At 45.0% G+C, this 22,804-nt stretch overlaps 1 protein-coding gene across 6 annotated transcripts in view; it reads left to right on the top strand.

The window, feature by feature from the left end:
- The window catches only part of AFDN (afadin, adherens junction formation factor), a 138,999-nt gene that overhangs the window by 78,368 nt on the left and 37,827 nt on the right, over positions 1-22,804 (top strand). For 4 of the 6 annotated variants that reach the window (XM_078447566.2, XM_078447567.2, XM_078447568.2 and 1 more), the window contains 10 exons: positions 1,594-1,655; positions 1,780-1,985; positions 3,892-3,912; positions 4,647-4,792; positions 5,073-5,167; positions 12,600-12,865; positions 14,162-14,305; positions 15,564-15,762; positions 19,408-19,511; positions 21,812-21,898. In XM_078447566.2, the coding sequence (XP_078303692.1) occupies positions 1,594-1,655; positions 1,780-1,985; positions 3,892-3,912; positions 4,647-4,792; positions 5,073-5,167; positions 12,600-12,865; positions 14,162-14,305; positions 15,564-15,762; positions 19,408-19,511; positions 21,812-21,898 (1,330 nt within the window). The remainder of the gene's footprint in view (positions 1-1,593; positions 1,656-1,779; positions 1,986-3,891; positions 3,913-4,646; positions 4,793-5,072; positions 5,168-12,599; positions 12,866-14,161; positions 14,306-15,563; positions 15,763-19,407; positions 19,512-21,811; positions 21,899-22,804) is intronic. The other 2 variants (XM_081795792.1, XM_081795793.1) reach the window with 1 other exon arrangement.

Below are 22,804 nucleotides of genomic sequence, written 5' to 3' on the forward strand. Positions count from 1 at the left end.
CGTGGAGACCTGCAGCCACCACACATTCTTTCCCTCTTCTCTTCATTTTTGAAGAAGTTGTTACGTCCAGGGTAAATGCGTGAGCGGTTGCTGCTGAAAATGTCCTTTCAGTCCCTCACAGGTTCTTAAATATCAACGGTGATGTTGATGCTCCGCTTCAGCAAATGTGACGCTTCATGTGAATATTGACCTCCCTGTTGTTTGATCCGTATTTACTTCAATAGTTGTCTCCCTCCCGGTCTAAGTCCTCATAGCCTCACTCTTTACCCTTCAGTCAAGTTTGTGGAAAGACGCAACACGGTTCATCGCTTTTACTGTCAGTTTCCTTCATCTAGTCGAGGACAGATTTTCGGAAGATTTACCCTGATCATCTCTGTTAAAGCTGAGCTAAAATGATAAAGGTTTAAACTCTTAAGGAACCCGATCACTTGCCAGCTTGTTAGGGCAGCGGGACTTACCTGTGTTCTACACAAAATGTAGTTAGTAGCAGACTAACTTAGAGTAATAATTAAATTGCTTGAGATTCGAATCCCGTGTCTGCGCGAAAGAACAACTAAACTGAACGCCGTGGAGAACAGTGTAACTGCAGCAGTGAGGAGATCTCAATCGGATTGGTAACTATTCGTCTTACACATTGTAGAAATTCTGTGCTTATTAATGGCTTTCAGACGTTGTTTGACCAATATGCGACACAGAATCAAATTTTACATCGTGTGCTGGTGGACACATAACCTCCATATGCATATATTCATACTGAAAGGAGACTTTCACAGGACCGTGAACCTTTGATCCTACCCGTGGGGACAGAGTGACCCACTATTTGAAGAACTCTTAGAGAAACAGAAATGTACCTAACCTTTGAATCACTTTGATCAGGATGCCTGGAAACACATAAACATTAGTGCTAATTCTTACAAGGGTTACAAATTCTAGTTGCTCTTGGTTTCTATATCTTGGCAATTCCTTGTGTTTGTAGTGTCAGGCTAGATGATGAAAAGTGGAATTTATGTGACTTTAAAAAAAAATGTGAGTAGGAGGCCTTTTTTTTTTTTTTTTTTTTAAAGGTGTGCTTCACTGTGAGCTTGAGAAATGCTAATACTGAGCGACCGAAGGGGTCTGTAGGAATCGTCTTGGGTAACCTTTATCAGAAGAGAAGGGCAGCGTCTGGCCCTTAGCAACTTGTTCTCCTTTGTAAGAGCTCAGTTTCAAGCTCACTGTGGTTTAGTTTTCCTTTGTGTCTCCCAGCAGCGTCTTTGCATTGTTACTCAAGCCGTTGCCGTGGCAGGTGCGCGGCAGCCTGGTCGCCCCGCTGTGCGCAGTCTTCATGCATAATAGAGAATCGTGGTCGGGTCTGTTCTCTCGGTGGAAGCAGATACTGCAAGGAACCGACCTCTGTGAGGTGTAGGGATAGGATCACTCCCAGTACGCTCATCTGCATGTTTGAATGGTTTCCATGTGAAAACAAGTCATCGGGCTCTTTATTATGTGTACGAACTGTGTAGAGATTTTGAAAATAGTTGCAGAAACACGCATAGGTTGACTGTCAGTAGCCATGTGATCTGATGTTAAGAGGCGGCCTCTTTCTTTTTTCAGAACTCAGGATGCTCTTGGGCCTGAACTCATACTGCCTGCAAGCATTGAATTCAGGGAAAGTTGTGAGTAATTTCAGATTCCATTGTTAGTGAATTATTTCTTGTTCCATTTTTCTCCATCTGATTTTCATGGGTTTTTTTTTTGTTCTTTTTTTTCTTTTTCTTCTTTTTTGAAATCTTTTCACAGCTGAAGATTCATTTTTATCTGCCATTATAAATTATACTAATAGCTCTACAGTCCATTTTAAGTTGTCACCTACATATGTATTATATATGGCATGTCGGTATGTATTGTCGAGCCAGTACAGACCCGATGTCAGTCCTACAGAGCGTACTCACAAAGTGATTGCCATAGTCAACAAGATGGTGAGCATGATGGAGGGGGTGATTCAGGTAAGCGCCAGCACGCCGGGCCCCGCTGCTTCAGTGCGCGTGCTTCTTGTTCGCATGTGTCGGCGAAGCCAGTTCTGCCATGTCTCCGTGTGCTTACGTGTTCGACTTTGAGAGGCTTTTCTGAAACGAAAGCTATTAGAAGTAGCACCGAAAGTTGTAGAGCTTGAAAAGTTGAAAAGGAATGTAAACGTCTATTTTTTTCTACAAGTGTTAGAATAAGGGAAAGTAAACTACGTGGTAACGTGACGAGCATATGGTAACAATCCTTAAAAGTGCAATAGTTGTGAGAAAGTACTGACGCTTGTGGGTTTTCTTAGACTTAAAAAATACTTCGTTGAGATGAATTTCACGTGAAGGTAAAACTACCCATTTTAAAGCGACTAATTCAGTAGAATTTAGGTCGTTCAGTGTTGTGCGGCCGCCCCTTCTGATTCCAGAACTTCTCTGTCAACCACCCCGATTCCTGTCCGCCCATTCAGCTGCTTCCCTCATAACCTCCCCCGCCCACAATCGTGTAAGGGCTCTACAGAGGCATTTGCCCTTTTTATAAGGAGCGTATGACGCTGGTGGGAACTCTCTGGGTTTTTCGATAGCACTTGGGTAGGTGTGATGGACATGACATTTCTCAGTTATGATGAAAGTCCTGTTCAGATTCCTTCATAAGACTGTTTTGGAAGTTTGAAGAAGTAAGGGTGTTTTCTCTGTAGAATGGTTTGTTTCTTTTTAAGTCGTCCTCACCTGTGGTGGATCAAATTGGCATAGCAGTTTGCCAGATCACAATTTGAAGATTTAAAGTCCTTAGAAGTAAATTTACAGATTTTTTAAAAAGTTTTCCCAGACCCCTGATCAGTGCTATTATTCAGCTATAAAACATAAAACTCTAATTATGTATCATTAAGCAATGTGATTAGACAGTTGGGTTGTTTTTCTCCTGTGAGGATAGCTTGAGCTAACTAATCTGTTAATTCCTTGAGAATTGTTGTCAAAGGCCACAACTTTTCAAGAAATGTTTCTATTAGGTTTGAGTGGTTAGCATATGAATGTAATGGGCTTATGATTCTTTTACCAAGTGAGGAAGTAGATAAAAAGTGTTGTCATTTTATTTGGATACCATTTTGTGTTTCTCTCTTAGTAATTTATAAACAAACATGGATTTCCTTTTGGTTCAAAGCCATTGTCTTCCGTCATGTTTGCATTTCTGAAGCCTATTTCAAATTGGGGAAACTCCTGTCATCAGACTACTTTTGATAGACTTCGTCTTGTTGAATTTGAACTAGTCAGTGAGATCATCATTATCAAAACAGGTCTTTTAAACTTCAGATTTAGGGTTAATCTGTGATTAGAGAACTCCTAAAATTTTGGGAAAGAACTATAGTAAATGCTTTAATTCGTAAAAACCTACTTTCAGAAACGACTTTGTTCCATTTTCGTATGGTTATGTTTTTTATACATTTTTTAATTCTTAGTTTTTTTGTTTGTTTTGTTTTTTACTGTTGGTCTTTTCTGTCTCTTTCATCCTGTTAATCCAGGGGATAGACCCTCTTCTCGTGTACCTTTAGCTAGTCAGACACACGATATCGTTAAAAGACGTTAAGTCCTTTGTGTTCTAAATCTTTTAAGGAGATCAGTGTGTTCGTGTGTATATCGTAACACCTTCCCTGTATAAACTGGAGGTCGCTCACTTGCTGCACCACTCTAAGAACATAAAACTAATCCTTTATGTCACGTACTTCCAGAGATGCTTCCGAACCGTGAATGAATGTGTAATTTGGGAATAACATAACTAAATGTCGTACCTTCATGTCGTGCCTTCATATTAGTGTTTTGATTTTTTTAAACTATCATGATTGTTTACAAGTTTCTTTCTCTCGTTCTGCTTGATTTCCCCTCGTCTGTTTCTCTCCAGGAAGTAGACCAGGTTGATCAGGTAGGATGCGCTGCTGGGAACTGGTCCTGGCTGTGTCGGCTTAGCTGAGTTTCTCGCGCTGCTTCCATGTCAAAACACAACACTCCAGCAAGCGGACTGGGCGGTTCATAACACTCATTCAGCAACTGAAACATGCAGTACTAAATCCTTTTCTGACTGTGCAACCTTTATCAGCATTTCATAATTTCTGCTTAATGCACTCAGTGTGGATATGAAATGACAAAAGTTCTGTTTCTCCTCTCTCTCGTTTATCCTTGGTTCCTCTTCTTTGGATCTCATCTGAAGTTGCCTGGCCTGCACATGTGGTCGGGAGATGATGTGATAGATCAGTACTTGATACTGAGTTGCTCGGCATCTCAGCCAGCGACTGCGAGTATCAGGGTGGCTGTGGGTAACCATGGATAGATGCGTGTGTACTTCACAGATTACCAGATAAAGCACGATCTCCAATTGGGTGTTGTATGATTTGGTATCTCTGTTTTTGCACTGATTCTGTAAATTGTCGCTAATCGGATCCATGTATCCCAAGAAGAGGTTGCAATTCCATTGCTATATATGTATCCAAATTCTTTTGCAAATATCTGGTATCTGTGGTAAATACCTTGGTGAAAACGGGAAGGTACTGGTCTATCTTCAGCAGCTTTTCAAGAGCATTCCTTTTTATTTTCATTCTTTTTTTTTTTTTTTTTTTTTTTTGTCTTGGGGTTGCTTATAGGAATGTGTTCTATCTACAGAAACAGAAGAATATCGCAGGGGCGCTTGCTTTCTGGATGGCCAACGCATCTGAGCTTCTCAACTTCATTAAGCAGGACCGAGATCTTAGTCGAATCACATTGGACGCCCAAGATGTTTTAGCACACTTGGTTCAAATGGCGTTTAAGTAAGGAACACGTTCTTGGAGATTACACTATTCCGTAGAGAGTTTTTAAAGGTTTTTATTTACCCTAACTGGAGATGAATATCAAGAAGCATAAATACATGCCAGATGTGTTGATTTAGTAAAATGAAGTTATTGAGCTATGTTTCAAGAATCCTGAGAGTAAAACTATATTTTAAATGGAAAATGTTACGGAACGTGTAAACTGTTTCGTCTGTGATGCCCTGTCTGACAATGGCAGTGCATCCTGCTGAGGTTATTAAAATTGTTCACATATTTTCAGATATCTGGTTCATTGTCTTCAGTCAGAACTGAATAACTACATGCCGGCTTTTCTGGATGACCCTGAAGAGAACAGTCTACAAAGACCAAAAATAGGTTAGAATATTGTTTTCTCCCTTCTTCCTCTATCCCTCCTTCTCCCTGCCTCTGCTTCCTTCTTCTCTCCTTCTTGTTTAACTTTATTTTAATACTTAATATACACAAGAGGAAGGTATCTTAATATACACAAGAGGAAGGTATCTTAAAAATAAATGAGATGACCTATTTGATTTGGCATTCTTTAAGAAGTTGTAACTACCATCTGTTTGACTTAAGACTAGCTCTCACTGTGCATCTGGTAGAGGCCGTAGGACCTCTTCCCATAGGTCCCAGTGGACCCCGGAGAGCAGCCATGTTTGCTGGTATTGAGACCTAAAGAGGCCAGAGTGTGGCAACACCTGACACCAGCTGTGTGTTGTGATTTGCTATAATCTCAGAGCTGCTGCTGCTCAGTGATTGCGTGGACATTTTCGGGGGCAAGCCGTTACCCTGCCATTGCTCAGCAAGACCCTCCCCCAGAGAGTTGACATGGGTCCAAGCCACAGGGGTCTCTGAAGTATGGAGTTTTGCTTTTTCTTTCTTTCTTTTTTTTTTTTTTCAATACATGAAATTTATTGTCAAATTGGTTTCCATACAACACCCAGTGCTCATCCCAAAAGGTGCCCTCCTCACTACCCATCACCCACCCTCCCCTCCCTCCCCCCCTCCCCCGCATCAACCCTCAGTTTGTTCTCAGTTTGAGAGTCTCTTATGCTTTGGCTGTCTCCCACTCTAACCTTTTTTTTTTTTTTTTCCTTCCCCTCCCCATGGGTTTCTGTTAAGTTTCTCAGGATCCACATAAGAGTGAAAACATATGGTATCTGTCTGTCTCTGTATGGCTTATTTCACTTAGCATAACACTCTTCAGTTCCGTCCACGTTGCTACAAAGGACCATATTTCATTCTTTCTCATTGCCGCGTAGTACTCCATTGTGTGTATAAACCACAATTTCTTTATCCATTCATCAGTTGATGGACATTTAGGCTCTTTCCATAATTTGGCTATTGTTGAGAGTGCTGCTATAAACATTGGGGTACAAGTGCCCCTATGCATCAGCACTCCTGTATCCCTTGGGTAAATTCCTAGCAGTGCTACTGCTGGGTCATAGGATAGGTCTATTTTTAATTTTTTGAGGAACCTCCACACTGTTTTCCAGAGTGGCTGCACCAGTTTGCATTCCCACCAACAGTGCAAGAGGGTTCCCGTTTCTCCACATCCTCTGCAACATCTATAGTCTCCTGATTTGTTCATTTTGGCCACTCTGACTGGCGTGAAGTGATGCCTGAGTGTGGTTTTGATTTGTATTCCCTGATGAGGAGCAACGTTGAGCATCTTTTCATGTGCCTGTTGGCCATCTGGATGTCTTCTTTAGAGAAGTGTCTATTCATGTTTTCTGCCCATTTCTTCACTTGGTTATTTGTTTTTCGGGTGTGGAGTTTGGTGAGCTCTTTGTAGATTTTGGTGAAGTATGGAGTTTTGAAACACAATCCCATCTGAGATGAAACTCTGGAGGGAGGTGCTGCCTGATGAAACTTTGGAAGGGACGGCTTGGACACTGACAGGGTAGAGGCAGGAAGTGGACAGAGGCCTGACCTGAGACAAAGGAGGCGTACTTGATTGCAGGTTGGTGAGAGTGCGAGATTCCTGCACCAGAGACTAGGAGCTGGGTGAAGCCATTTCCACCTCTCCTGATCCACCCCAGAAGCTAAGCTAAGCAGTGGCGTCTAGTGGAGAATGGAGCCATCACACGTACCAACCAAGCACATCCCCCAGAAGACCAGCACAAGTCCCTCCATCTGCTTAGTGTACAGATCATAGAGGGCTTCACAGTTTCAGTTCTAGGGGAAACTGGATGTAACTTCACTTGGTTTTCATTGTTTGCTGGCTCACTTATTTGTTTTCTTTGCTTCTGTTTTTGTTTAAATCTTTTTTTTTCCCTCATTCTTTTTGTCCTCTTAGGTACAGAAAGAGCAAATTCTTTTTTATTTTTAAAATTTTTTCAATCTATTTTTATTTTCTTTTACGATTTTAAAATTTCTTTTAATTTCCTGACTTTTTTAAACTTTTTTTTTTTCTTTCCTGTCTCTTTTTTCTCTCTTCCATAAAGCTTCTTTCAATAAGCAGACTGAAACACACTTAGGATATAGCTTGCTTTATTTGATTTTTTGTTTTGTTTTGAATTTTTATTTTATAGTTAATTTTTTTCTTCTTGCAAAATGACAAAGATGGAAGAATTCACCCCAAATGAAAGAACAGGAAGAAATGACAGCCGGGGACTTAATCAACATAGATATAAGATGTCTGAACTAGAATTTAAAACCACGATTATAAGAATACTAACTGCGGTTGAAAAACAACATAGAAGACACCAGAGAATCCCTTTCTCAGATAAAAAAAACTAAAATCTCGTCAGGCTGAAATTAAAAATGCTGTAACCAAGATGCAATCTTGAATGGATGCCACAATGGCAAGGATAGACGAAGCAGAGCAGCGAATCAGTGAGGTAGAAGATGAAATTGTGGAAAATAACAAAAATTATGGAAAATGATGAAAAAAAGGGAAATGTAAAAGATGACGATACAAGACTTAGAGAACTTAACAGCTTATTCAAAAGGAATAACATTCGAATAATCCTAGAGGTCTCAGAAGATGAAGAGACAGAAAAAAGGTCAGAAGGTCTATGTGAGCAAATTATAGCTGTAACAACTTCCCTAACCTGGGGAAGGATACAGACATCAAGATCCAGTAAACACAGAGAACTCCCATTAGGTTCACCACAAACAAACCGTCACCAAGGTAGATCATAGTCAAATTCACAATATACACAGACAAGGAAAGAATTATGAAAGCAGCAAGGGGAAAAAAAAGGTCCTTAACCTACAGGGGAAGACAAATCAAGTTCACAGCAGATCTGTCCACAGATACTTGGCAAGCCAGAAAGGAGTGGCAGGATATATTCAACGTGCTGAATCTGAAAAATACGCAGCCAAGAGTTTTATATCCATCAAGGCTGTCATTCAGAATAGGAGAAAGAGTTTTCTAGACAAAAACTAAAGGAGTTTGTGACCACTGTCCAGCCCTGCAGGAAATATTAAGGGGGACTATTTGGAGAAAAGACAAAAGACCAAAAGCAACAAAGACTAGAAAGGACCAGAGAACATCACCAGAAACACCTAGCTCTACAGGCGGCACTACATGGCACTAAATTCACGGCACTAAATACATGGCACTAAATTCATATCTTTCAATCACTCTAAATGTAAATGGACTAAATACTCCAAAAGACCTAGGATATCAGAAAGGATAAGAAAAGGCCTATCTGTATGCTGCCTACAAGACTTATTTTAGACCTTACGGCACTTGCAGATTTGAAAGTAAGTTTTATATCAGACAAACTAGATTTTACAACAAAGATTGTAACGAGATGAACAAGGGCATTACAACTAAAGAGTGTATCTACCAAGAAGATCTAACAATTGTAAATATGCGCCCAACTTGGAAGCACCCAAATATATATATCAATGAATCATGAACATAAATTCATTGACAATAATACCATAATAATAGGGGACTTCAGCACCCCACTTACAGCAATGGACAGATTAAGCAGAAAATCAGCAAGGAAATGATGGCTTTGAATGACTTGACCAGATGGACTTAACAGATCTATTCAGAACACATCATCCTAAAGCAGCATTTCATTCTACACATTCTTGAGTACACATGGAACATTCTCCAGAATAGATCACATACTGGTCACAAATCAGCCCTCAATAAGTACCAAAAGATTGAGATCATACCTTGAATGTTTTCACACCACAACACTATGAAACTAGAAATCAACCACAAGAAAAAAATTGGAAAGACCACAAATACTTGGGAGATTAAAGAATCTCCTACTAAAGAATGAATGGGTTAACCAAGAAATTAAAGTGGAAATTAAAAAGTGATGGAAGCCAATGAAAATGAAAACTCAACAGCGAAGGCTGTCATAAGAGGGAAATATATAGCAATCCAGGCCTTCCTAAAGAAGGAAGAAATGTCTCAAATACACAACCTAACCTTACACTTAAAAGAGCTGGAAAAAGAATGGCAAAGCCTAAAACCAGCCGAAGAAGCAAAATAAAGATTAGAGCAAAAATCAGCTATCTTGAAATCAGAACAGTAGAACAGATCAATGAAACTAGGAGCTGATTCTTTGAAAGAAGTAACAAAATTGATAAACTGTATCCAGATTTATCAGAAAAGTAAAGGATGCAAATAAATAAAATCACGAATGAAAGAGGAGAGATCACAACCTACACCACAAAAACACAATGATAAGAGAACATTGTGAGCAATTGTATGCCAACAAATTGGGCAATCTGGAAGAAATGGACAAGTTCCTAGAAACATATACACTACCAAAACTGAAACAGGAAGAAATAGAAAGTTTGAGCAGATCCATGACCATTAAAGAAATAGAATCAGTAATCAAAACTCCCAACAAACAACAGTCCAGGGCCAGGTGGTTTTCCAGGGTAATTCTAACATTTAAAGAAGACTTAACACCTATTCTTTTGAAACTATTCCAAAAAACAGAAACAGAAGGAAAACCTCCAAACTCATTCTATGAGTCCAGCATTGCCTTGATTCCAAGAGCAGACAGAGACCCCACTAAAAAGAACTACAGACCAATTTCCCTCATGAACACAGATGCAAAAATTCTCATACAAGATACTAGCAAACCAAATCCAACAACACATAAAAAGAATTATTCACCATGAGCAAGTGGGATTTATTCCTGGGCTGCAAGGCTGGTTTAATATCCACAAATCAATCAATGTGATACATCACATTAATAAAGGAGAAGAACCACAGGATCCTCTTAATAGATACAGAGAAAGCATTTGACAAAATACAGCATTCTTTCTTGATAAAAAAAACTATCAAAGGGATAGAAGGAACACACCTCAAGATCATAAAGGTCTCATATGGAAGACCCACAGCTAATATCCTCATGGGGCAAAAACAGAGTTTTCCCCCTAAGGTCAGGAGCACAACAACAATGTCCACTCCCACCACTATTATTCAGCACAGTGTTGGAAGTCCTTGCCTCAGCAATCAGACAACAAAAAGAAAAGGGGTTCAAATTGGCAAGGAAGAAATAAAACTCTTTGCAGAAGACCTGATACTCTGTGAAAAACCCAAAGACTCCACCAAAAAACTGCTGGAACTGATACATGAATTCAGCAAAGTTGCAGTGTGTAATATCAGCTTACAGAAACCTGTTGCATTTCTATACAGCAATGAGGAAGCAGCAGAAAGAGAATCAAGGAATTGATCCCATTTACAATTGTATCAAAACCCATAAAATACCTAAGAATAAACTTAACCAAAGAGGTAAAAGATCTATGCACTGAAAACTACAGAGAGCTTATAAAAGAAATCAAGGACACAAATGGAAAAACACTCCATGCTCATGGATTGGAAGAACAAACGTTGTTAAAATGTTGATACTACCCAAAGCAATCTATATGTTCAGTGCAATCCCTATCAAAATAACAACAGCATTCTTCACAGAGCTAGAACAAACAATTATAAAATTTGTATGAAACCAGAAAAGACCCCGAATAGTCAAAACCAAAGCTATAGGCATCACGGTTCCGGACTTCAACCTGTATTACAAAGCTTTAATCATCAAGACAATATGGTACTGGCACAAAAACAGACACACAGTTCAATGGAACAGAATAGAGAATCTAGAAATGGACCCACAAACATATGGCCAGATAATCTTAAAGCAATAAAGAATATTCAGTGGAAAAAAAGACTTTCTTCAGCAAATGGTATTGGGAAAACTGGACAGCAACCTGCGCAAGAATGAACCGGGACCACTGTCTTGCACCATACACAAAAGCTCAAAATGGGTGAAAGACCTAAAATTAAGCCCAGAAACCATCAGAATCCTAGAGGAGAAAACAGGCAACAACCTCTTTGATCTCGCCTGCAGGCAACTTACTTGACATGTCTCCAGAGACATGGGAAACAAAAGCAAAAGTGAACTATAGGGACGTCATCAAGAGAAAAAGCTTCTGCACCACAAAGGAAACAATCAACAAAACTAAAAGGTAGCCTACAGAATAGGAGAACATATTTGTAAATGACATATTGGATAAAAGGTTATTATCAAAAATCTGTGAAGAACTTAACACCGCGCCCCCCCCCCCCAAAACTAATCAGTAAAGAAATGGGCAAAAGACATGAACAGACACTTTTCCAAAGAAGACCTCCAGGTGGCTAACAGACATATGAAAACATGTTCAACCTCACTCATCATCAGGGAAATACAAACCAAAACCACAGTGAGATACCACCTCACGCCTGTCAGAATGGCTAATATTAACAACTCAGGCAACAACAGATGCTGGCAAGGATGTGGAGAAAGGGGAACCCTTTTGCACTGTTGGTGGGAATGCACACTGGTGTGGCACTCTGGAAAACAGTGTGGAGCTTCCTCGAAAAATTAAAAATAGAACTACCCTATAACCCAGCAATTGTACTACTAGGTATTTATCCAAAGGACACAAAAACGCTGATTCGAAGGGGCCCATGCATCCCAATGTTTATAGCAGTGCTATCAACTATAACCAAAGTATGGAAAGAGCCTAAATTTCCATCAACTGAGGAATGGGTAAAGATGATGTGGTATCTCGGGGCACCTGGGTGGCTCAGTCGGTTAAGCGGCCGACTTTGGCTCAGGTCATGATCTCACGGTCCGTGAGTTCGAGCCCCGCATCAGGCTCTGCTGACAGCTCAAAGCCTGGAGCCTGTTTCAGATTCTGTGTCTCCCTCTCTCTGACCACCCCCCCCCCCCCCAGTTCATGCTCTGTCTCTCTGTCTCAAAAATAAATAAACGTTAAAAAAAATAATAAAAAAAATGATGTATCTGTATACAATGGAATATTACTCAGTGATGAGAAAGAATGATGTCTTGCTACTTGCAACAACGTGGATGGAACTAGAGTGTATTATGCTACTCAGAATAAGTCAGTGAAAGACAAATATGATTTCCCTAGTGGAATTTAAGAAACACAACAGATGAACATAGGGGAAGGGAAGGCAAAATAAGATACAACCAGAGAAGGAGACAAATTAGACTCTTAAACACAGAGAACAGACTGAGGGTTGCTGGAGTGGAGGTGGGTGGGCGGGATGGGCTAGATGGGTGATGGGCATCGAGGAGGGCACTTGTTGGCATGAGCACAGGGTGTTATATGTGACTGTTTTTCAAAAAGTCTCTTAGGGTGAACTTAAGTGTAGTTAACACCTGTGTGGGTGTGACTCCTTCCTGTTTGAATAGATTGGTATCTTCAACATGACTAAATTGGTATTATTACCGTAATCGCTGTCTTCTCAAGTGCACCGTTGATTCACAGACTCGTCTTTTCATCCCGTATCTCTGCACAGATGACGTCTTGCACACGCTCACGGGAGCGATGGCGCTGCTGAGGCGCTGCAGGGTCAATGCTGCTCTGACCATCCAGCTTTTCTCTCAGCTCTTCCACTTCATCAACATGTGGCTCTTCAACAGATTGGTGACCGACCCCGAGTCGGGACTGTGCTCTCACTATTGGGGGGCGATCATCCGCCAGCAGCTGGGGCACGTGGAAGCCTGGGCAGAGAAGCAGGGATTAGAGCTGGCGGCCGACTGTCACCTGAGCCGGATAGTGCAGGTGGGCTGAACCGAGTCTCCTCGCGCAGGTTCATGGACGTCGTTACGAGTGTGTCTCATTCGGTGCGGGGTGAGAACTTGGGTTCGGCACGGCCTCCGTAGCCCCCGTTGGGGTTTTTCACGTGCTGTGCTGGTGTGTCTGGGTCGCTGTAACAGGATACCCCAAGCTCGGTGCTTAGACCACAGACACGGTCTCACGGTTGTTGAGGCCAGAAGTCCAAGACCAAGGTGTCGGCAAGGTGGTTCTCTGCCTTCATCTTCAGGGTGTTTTCCCTCTGTGCGTGTGTGTCTCAGATGTGCACTGTTTGTAAGGACACCAGTCGCGTTAGACCTGCCGCCCTCACTTCCTTCCACCATGACCCCATCTCCAAGTAAGGCCCCATTCTGACGTAACGGGGTGAGGACTGCAGCGTATGAACTTTAGGGGCCACAGTTCAGCCCATAACAGGTTGTAACCAGTAGCATAGATGTCGTTCAGAGGTTCTTTTTACTGAGACCAGTAGGTGTATTTCATAAAAGTCCTTCCTGAAAGGTGGATTCCAGCCAAAGACTGGGTAATAATTTGCTCTTCATCACGTGGAGCCGGGAGAGCACAAAGCAAAAACCCATAGTAGACGTACGAAAGGTAAAGAGAAGGGTCTGAGCGTAGCACTTGGCAGTCCCCACCTCCCAAAGGACAGGAGCACGAGGAGGAGGACCAAGGCGCACATGACAGTGCGGGCCCGACTCGTTCTCCAGGAGCCCTTGCACGGCCAACGACCGGAAACCACAGCTCCACAATCGAGGGAACGAGGATCCACAACCTCAAACCCAAGACTTTTATCATCACAGAGTATAACTCTGTATTTTTTCTCAATTTCTGAATCTCTTTTAAAGTAATTTAGTACCAAAGGAGGCTGCTACCCTCCTCGCGTGGCGGGAGCTGCTTGTGGGAAAGGTCATTACAGGGAAACTTCATTCAGACCCCAGTAATTGGTCATCGGACTAGTTACGTAAACTTTTAAGCTTCTCAGAATTTTTTAAAAGTTTTGTGAACATAAAGAATTGAACGTCATTTACGCTTCTGTATTTTAGTAAAATATAAATGTATATATGTTTCAGTAAAATTATGAGGCTATCTAAACCCTTACTAGACCATGTTTTTCAGCTCAGTTCAATGTCAATAGAAGTGTGTTTACTTAAAAAGATTCTGCGTTTCAAAATGAAATTAGCAAGTTCTTACCGTTTTAAGCATTACATACAGGGGAACGGTTGTGAACTATTCCTGAATCGTATCTCCTGTTACTCTTCCAACCAGGCGACCACTTTGCTCACCATGGATAAATATGCTCCTGAGGACACCCCAAATATCAACAGCACCTGCTTTAAGTTAAATTCACTGCAGCTGCAGGCCTTGCTACAGAATTACCACTGTGCGCCCGATGAGCCCTTTATCCCCACGGTGAGTGAGGCGCCGTTAGCCACACGGCACGACACACGTTTGCGTAGGGAAATTCCAGTTAGGGGGCTTTTAATAGTTATCTTTTTTCTTTAACAAATAAGCTAATATGCTTAATCATCTCATAAGATCATTTTTGTTGGTGTAGCTGTTAGGGTTTAGTACAAGAAGTAGAAACTAGGGGCTCCTGGCTGGCTCAGCCGGTTAAGTGTTCCTCTGGATTTCGGCTCAGGTCGTGATCTCACGGTTGGTGGGTTCCAGCCCTGTGTTGGGCTCTGCACTGAGAGTGTGGAGCCTGCTTGGGATTCTCTCTCTCCCTCTCCCTCTCTGCCCCTGCCCCACTCGCTCTTGCTTTCAAAATAAATAAAATAAATGTTAAAAAAAAAAACAAAATAGAAACTCCACAAGCATTTAGAGTAGGGAGGGATTTAATTCAGGGAATTAGGTTCTTGGAAAGACGTTGAAAGGACAGAGGGAGGAAGACGGCAGGTGCTGTGGTCACAGCCGAACCCCGTCTGCTCGCCGCAGGCCTCCTGAGAGGGGCAGTTCTTGGGGGGGACGTGCCCACCTGTGGGACTGGGTTGATGCCAAGGAAGGACTCGAACAGAGTAGCCCAGGGTGGGAAACCCACAGGTGCCGGCCAACACACGGCACGTGGGAGCGCGGTGCAGCCACCCCGTTCACAGGGGACATAGTGGCTCCGGATACAGTGCGCCACCACCTGTCCGGGTTCCAGAGAAGACAGGCACGTCTGTGGCGGCACGGGCCCGGGAGGCTGATCCTGCGCGCAGGGGTGGGGGGGGGGGGGTTGGGGTTGAGGCGGGGGCTTCTACGGGGAGGCCTCTGCTCCATGAGCCGGTGCACTTGTCCACGGAGCTGCCTAGTGAGGGGCTGGGACCTTCCCTCTGTCGGCTGCGAGTGCGTGGTTTTATCCTGTTCACACTCACCCTTGTGTGAGCCTTTCCTGTCATTAAACGTTCTGAAAAAATTGGGCTGTTAGCAAGTGGATATGAAAAAATTGCAAGGAGAAAATGATTACCCTTGAAAAGGGGAACAAACATTTCCTGTTCACATGTTAAAGTGTGTGCCCCGTCGACGTTCCATTGCTCTGCGAACCGGTGGTGTGCAAATCGATACGTTCACCCTCCCTCCGCGGCCCTGCCGGAGCGTGTAGCCACGCGAGCGACAGAACTTCTTTGAACGGTTAGCCCGCCGCACCCGTGGCGTGTCTTCTTAACTCGTGCCTCCCTTTCCCCCCCAGGACCTGATAGAGAGCGTCGTGGCCGTGGCCGAAAACACGGCCGACGAGCTGGCGCGCAGCGATGGGCGGGAGGTGCAGCTGCAAGAGGACCCTGATCTGCAGCTGCCTTTTCTTCTGCCGGAAGACGGCTATTCTTGTGACGTCGTCAGGAACGTTCCAAACGGTTTACAAGAATTTCTGGACCCTCTGTGCCAGAGAGGTGAGTCGCCTTTGCTGCGCCTGCGGTCTGCGCCGCGGCCCGGGTCCAAGCGAGAACTGGCCGTGCCACGTCCTCGTGTGCGGTCCCCTGCATCGTGCACCCAGCCCGTGCTTTCCGAGAAGGCCGCGTTCTGGGGCTCGGGAGGGAGCGCTCCACGGCGACAAGGGGTCGGAAACGTGCAGCTGCCAAGGGCACTTACTGTGCACGCTCGGTGTCACGGCCACACGTCTGCTGGGCTGGTGGGAAGGGCCTTTGGTTGCTCCTCCCTTGGTTTCTCGTGGGCCTGGAACGGAATCGTCCCCGGGGGGTGACGCGGCAGACGTGTCGGGGCGGCACCGGGTCTGGAATCGGACGGTCTGAGGCGTGACCTCAGCCTCGTCACCTGTGACTTCCCCTCTGTGAAACGGACACACGGATGGCGTGCCCCTCGTGGGATTGTCGTGAGGACCGAGCAGGCGCTCAGTGGCAGAGTGAGCCTCCGGCGTGGCCGCTGCCGTCACCGTGCCCGGTGCCCGCGGGGGCCTGCCACGTGCTTGTTGGCCGGGCTCCAGCCTGTCTCGTCTCCGGGCAGCGGGCGTCCCTGGTTTGATCCTGGGCCTTTTTACGTATTGTTGGTGCGTGTGGATAAAAATGCCACACTTAGACCTGAAGCGTGAACTTTTAAATTAGGCCAAGTTGCAGTCCCAGTCTGCTGCCTTATTTTGTACCGCGGGGCTCAGATGAGTAGAAAGATAGATTCGAAATTCAGGAGTTCATTTAAACAAAAACACTAATAGCAAAGTTAAGGTTTTGTGTCCGTCAGTATATCAATGTAGCGTGATTTGTAATTTCACCGAATATTCCACTTGCTGCAATCCATAGATTCTCCTTTTTTTAAAGATCTTGATGGTTTAAAATTTTTTCACTTCACAAAGGCTGCTGCTTGTAACGGAAGGGTTACGTGCTTCTACATCCCCCAGCAAATGTGGCTGGAGCCTCTCCTCCCCCCCAGGGATGGTGACCGGGGGCTCGGGGAGGCGGAGGCGAGGCGGCCCGTGCCGCTTGAAGGAACCTCGTGGGAAGGATGAAGGGGCAGGCACGGAGCCTGTGTGAGCGGGGCAGGAGGGGGTCCGGGCCGCAGCATGCGTCTAAGAAAGCTGCGGTCGAGATTGGGACTCTCGGGGCCACGGCTCCTGTCAGGGGGACCCCACGTCCCGGCAGACTGGGGCTGAGCTGGTCTCTGGCACCACACCCATCAGCCGTGTTTCCTCAGCACCTCACACACCCGGGGAGGTGATGACGGGCGCCTTCCCAGACCTCCTCCTCCCCGCGGCCCTCCGCGGCCGGCCGGCCCGTCAGCGCTGGGCTTGCTGGCTCTCCTGCCCCCGGCTCGGCCCCGCCACCTCCAGGATCAAGCAAGCGCGATAAGCCACCTCCACGTGGTCTTAGTTCTCGACCTCGTTGTCAGCATTGAACCGCGCGTCGTACGGCCCCGCGGACGCCCCTGTGCCTTGCTCCCTGTTGCTGCTGCTCGTTACTTTAAATCCGCATCAGGCAACCCTTTGTCAAGAAAACTCAGCCTCCTCCTTGCACTGAAGCCACTTTTCCACAAGGGCTTCTGTGTTCTCTTGGTTAGGGTTCTTGTGAGAGCACTTGAAGCGCGTGAATACGTCTGTCCGGGGTCAGGCTCCCGTACCCCTCAGCACCTGGCGGCGGGCTGCTGGGCGCCCAGGGCTCAACAAGCCCCACTTCTCATTAATTCCTTGAGAACGAGCACGAGGGAAGACTAATTTACTAGCATTCTTCGGATGCGTACGTGTAATTTGTGGTGTGTGCACAGCTGTCAGTGTTGGGGTACGTGCCCTAGAGAGGTTTGCCAAGCTGGGAAGACTCCGGTCTTGCCTTGATGGTGAAGTGCACCTCGTGCCTTCCCCTGAGGCTCCCTTGCATGATTGATTTCAGGACATAGGTGATATTTCATCATGGCCTTGGCATCCCCACATCATTTCGTATGTGTTAGATGGTAACACAGCCTATTACACAGATGCCTTTAAAAGACTTACAAAGAACTGGGTGTTTTCTTTTATGACATCAATGTTTTTGATTCTTCAAGCTTAATTCTTTGTAAGCCAAATAAAGAACTACTGTGCCCTCTCCGTGTATATTCCTTTTGTTTTGTCGTATCCTGCAGTTCTGTGAGAGAAGGCTGTAAAACCAGCTCGGACTCACACCTGACCTGAGATGCGTTCCTTAAGCTGAGGCAGCAGAAACTGTCTGCTTGACGTATGACCCAGCCTTGTTGTGGAACCCTGATGTTTGAAAAAATAAGAAAATGATGAAAACTGTGAATTTCAAAAGTGTGCTAATCGATTGCATGAGTATTACAATTCCCTAAAGCAGGAGAGAGAGAAGTTGCAGGTTTTATTTGAATGAAACTGGATTGAAACAGTGATTTAACAACAAAAAAAGACTATACGTTTATATCTTTATCTTAACCAAGTAATTGTGACGTCTCCTTTTCCCTTTACCGCAAAAAGATGTCCTAAGTGCCCCAGATAGCCATACTTTCCTTACTGGTGGAATCCTAGTGTGGGAGAGGGCCCGCCAGCACCTACTGGGACTCTGCCCAGTCCTGGGTCCTCAGGGCACCCTGGGGCCGGGAGGGCCGCTGAAGAGCACACGTTTTGGGGGGGGGGGGGTGCTCTTCAGAGCTGCTAACTGCTAATAATAATGAGACTGCCGTGGAGAGAATTTAAGAACTGTGCAAGGCCTGCGTGATACGACTTTGTCAAGAAATTTCTGGGAAACACAGAATAAGATCTCAATGAAGAATGACATAAATTGAAAGGCTTACTTTTGTAAAGATATCGTTTGTTCATAATGGGAATACCAAAGATGCTCCTTAAAACATTACAAAATGATTCTAAGATTTATTTGTAAGAGCTTTAGGTAACTAGTAAGGAAATTGGGACAAAGGGTAATGAATGAGTAGGGGCCCATCCTCCTGCAGAACCACCACACAGGTCACATGACACCCTGGCCATCACCATACCGCCTGACTACGGGCAAACACCTGCATTAGCATTGTCCCTGGTCCCGCTGTGCAGGGCATCGCCCACACACAGGTCAGCAAGGAAGGAGGGACAGCATAATTCAGTCATTTCTCCAAGAAGTGAGGGGAAAAGTTCTTTGGAAATAAATGGGGGGGGGGGCGGGAGGGGAGACCAGTTTCACTTTTCGTCTTGATGTTGATCCGTTAGACCAAAAAATAATGATTTTAACTATCTGATAAGACCGTTTTGAGAGGGAATAAAGGTGTAGAGTAAGAAAAGTAAACGCTGTTACTAGATACTAAGTATTTGATGCTTAATGTTGCTTCCCTTCTTGAAGATTGTTTTTGTTTTTTCTTTAATTTTTTTTTAATGTTTATTTTTGAGAGAGAGCAGGGGAGGGGCAGAGAGAGAGGGAGGAGACACAGAATCTGAAGCAGGTTCCAGGCTCTGAGCTGTGAGCACAGAGCCCAACGCGGGGCTCGAACTTACAGATCGCGAGATCATGACCTGAGCTGAAGTCGGACTTAACCAACTGAGCCACGCAGGTGCCCCTCAAAGATTGTTTTGACATGCTTTACTTTTCAGTTTTATAATTTGCTTGTTTTCTCCTTAGGGTTTTGCAGGTTAATTCCTCATGCACGTTCACCAGGTACTTGGACGATCTATTTTGAAGGTGCAGATTATGAGAGCCATCTTCTGCGTGAAAACACAGAGCTGGCAAGTATCGTGAAGGGTGATGGGCGGGATAGAGACCGACCTGTATTCCTTATGATTCGAAAATGGAATGCAAACCCGTTCCTTGATTGTAGAGAGTGTTGTTGTGATTAAAAAAAAAAAAATTTTTTTTTAATCATTTTTTTTTTAAGATTTTATTTTTAAGTACTCTCTACACTCAATGTGGAGCTTGAACTCACAACCCCAAGATCAAGAGTTACACGTTCCACCGACTGAGCCAGTCAGGGGGCCCTAAAAAACACCTTTAAGTACCAATTTTATTTAAAAATCTGAAACTATGATTTGTGTATATTTTTCCCATGCCATGTTTATACACTTTTCTCCATAAACAAATGATACTTTTAAAATTAAAAAATATTTCTGCTCACAGCTATACCAGTCTTACTGTTAATACGTGTTTTTAGACACATATTAATACAATAGCCTTAATGAATTTTATTAGGGAATATTTTTCTTTGGTAAAAATATTTTCTCCTTATAGTTGGTTCTACCCTGCATTAAGTTTGTATCCCATCACTTAACATTTTGTATCTTTTGAAAGAGTAGTCAATCCCCGTATTTGTTAGCTTCATACATTTTATGGAAGATTCTCCTTTGCTCCCTACAAGGAGTTTTAGACAACAAAGAATGTTTTTCCGTGCCTGAGAACATGACATGTACTGATATGTCTTTCATTAACATACGAGTGCAGAAATAATAGAAGCAAATGAAATCTTTCCTCCTTGAACTTTTGTTGAGTTGCTCAGTTTAAATATTTTGCTATAATTGCCATTTTCATCTTTTAAACCACTTCAGGGTTCAAAGGAACAACAAACGTAACCATACTTTGTCAAGATTCCTGTGGGTAGGGCGTGAGTGCATTACCTGTGATGAGATGTGGCCATTTATTCACTGCCCGCCTGTCCCCAGAAGGCATGGAGTAGGCCCCGTGTGCCCGAGCGAAGGTTTAGAGGTTCTGCGTGTGAAAACAGCCACGGGACTTCGTTATACTATCCCAGTTATTAATCAGTAGTCAGTCCAAACGTTTTGCCCATTTTATATATAATTTCCAAGAAAGCGTAGATTTTCGTAAGGTGGTATACTTAACGTAAGATAGTGTTTTGTGTATTTTGTGTATTGAATTCAAAGGGACTTTTATCATGGCATAGTAGCCTACTTCAGATTTGAGTGCGTGTTTCCAGCGCCTGACTTCGTTGATAGTCGCCCGGTTAGGCCAAATAGCTGGGCCCTAACTGCTGCCACCACGCACGTGCTTCTCATACTCGCGTCCACCTGCTAGCTGGTGGCCAAGTCCCACACAACAGCAGTTACAGCTCCCAAATTTTACAGGGAAGAAGTACCTTGGTAGATGAGACCAGGGATTCCTCATCTTTCTGGTTTGTTCCAAGACCCCTCGGGAGATTCCAGGTCTTAATCTAAAAAAAAAATTGTAACATCAGCCATTGTTTATTTTCCTTGAACTATTCTCTCACTGACCTTGGTCCTAAATTGGCAAGCCATATGTAATTACCACTTGTTGGCAGTGTGCCTTTGTACTTAGTGTATTTAATTGACTAAATTCTCCCTTAGTGCGTATGCACTGGTGATTTTCTTCTTCAGCTCCGTTTATCCTCCGTGTGAGGTGCGACTTGTGTGTGACGTAACTGCGGTGGGTAATTCCTCGTTCTCCTTCGGTTACGGATCATTTCAAGAACTGGCGTGTCTCATCGAGCCGCGACTTAGCTCCTTCGGGTCTGTTACCCAACGTGGTGACCCAGCACTGTGGGCACTGCCGCGGCATTGTGTGGGTGTTGTGTGTTTGCTAAGATAAAATGACAGCCGTATCTTCCCGAGAGACGGGGACGCTTGGTGACAGCGGTTGTTGGCTGACCTCCCCATAGATGGTGTAAAAGGAGTCTAAATTGCTTCTTTAAAAAACACCTAGTAGTTTACTTTGCAAGGTAATAAAGTGAAAACTTGGTATTGTGTCTATGGTTGGGTTTTTCTAATCTGGTAGTGATGGAAGCTTAGTTTTGTTGGAGAAATTAGGCTCTCGAAACACGTTTAAGTAGCATGTGTGACTAGATTCATCTTCAAGGTATTGACACGAGTACGGGCACTTACTGTACTGGCTTCACGCATGAGGAGTATCTGTAGTCCTTGACTGGTCTTCTTCCCGCTCCCTGCCCCCTGCCTCTGTCCCGTGCGCCCCGGTGCGCAGGATCGCTGCGTAGGTCAGGAGGTGGCGAGCCTAGAAACGCTTCGTTTCAGCCGTAAGACACACCTTTGTTTTTATTCTTCAGGCTCAGCCTCTGCGGAAAGAACCTGAAATAATCACTGTGACTCTCAAAAAGCAAAACGGAATGGGCCTCAGCATTGTCGCGGCAAAGGTAGGACGGAGTTGGCACCGTGCAAGTTGGCACACCACATTCCTGAGACCTTGAATCAGCTGTTGGCCACGGCGGGACGCGGGGGCGTCGTTCCCCGCCCGTGGGCCGGGTGCGTGTGCGGTCCTGTTTCTGGGCTGTTTCTGCGGCCGGGACCGCCGTGCTCAGGCTCCTTTAACCGAGGGCTGGCCTGCTCTCAGTTTAAGCCGGGGCTGGAGGGCGTGCGACCTCGACGTGGGGCGGCCGGTGCTCCCGAGGAGCAGACTGAGTCAAAACGGGACGCGCCGCGACAGGCAAGAGAGCCCCGGTGTGGGAAGAGGGGGATTCCTGGGTTTGAAATGGGAGATGGGTCTCGCACATGGTCAGAGTGGGGCGAGAGGCACGGGCTGCGCGTCGTTCCGGCAGGTGCGGCTGCCTGCGTGGGGCATCAGGAGGGAAGCCTTCCCGCCGCATAGTGAGTACCGGGAAGGGAGGTAGGGGACGCGCCGGGAACAGGCAGGGATGGAGCAAACCGGGCCTGGGGGCTGGGGACCTGCCCCCGCACTGCCAGGGAGAGCCCCGTGCTTTGGGAGTTGGGGAGTCGAGATTCTTGATTGACGAGCGAGGTCTCCGCACTGTGTCTTGTCCCCAAAGAAGGATGAAAGGGACGTGGCGGAGCTGGCGTCTCAGGATGCCGTGTCGCGCAGGGCTGTGGTGTAAGGACCGATAGGGGAACGGGGGGCCACGGGGGGATTCCAGCTGGCAGTCAGCTGGCCGAGGCGAGCGCCCGCCCGCCGGGCGTGCGTGGAAGGTGCTGTGCGGGGCACAGCGGTCTGGTTCCGAAGCACCGGCTTACACGGGGTCACCCTTAGAGGTGGACTGTTTTGTCTTTGCCGCCCAACCGAATCAGATGCCCATTTTGAGGGAAAA

Source organism: Panthera onca, chromosome B2 (assembly GCF_046562875.1).
Source record: "Panthera onca isolate mPanOnc1 chromosome B2, mPanOnc1 haplotype 2, whole genome shotgun sequence".
Taxonomy (NCBI): domain Eukaryota; kingdom Metazoa; phylum Chordata; class Mammalia; order Carnivora; family Felidae; genus Panthera; species Panthera onca.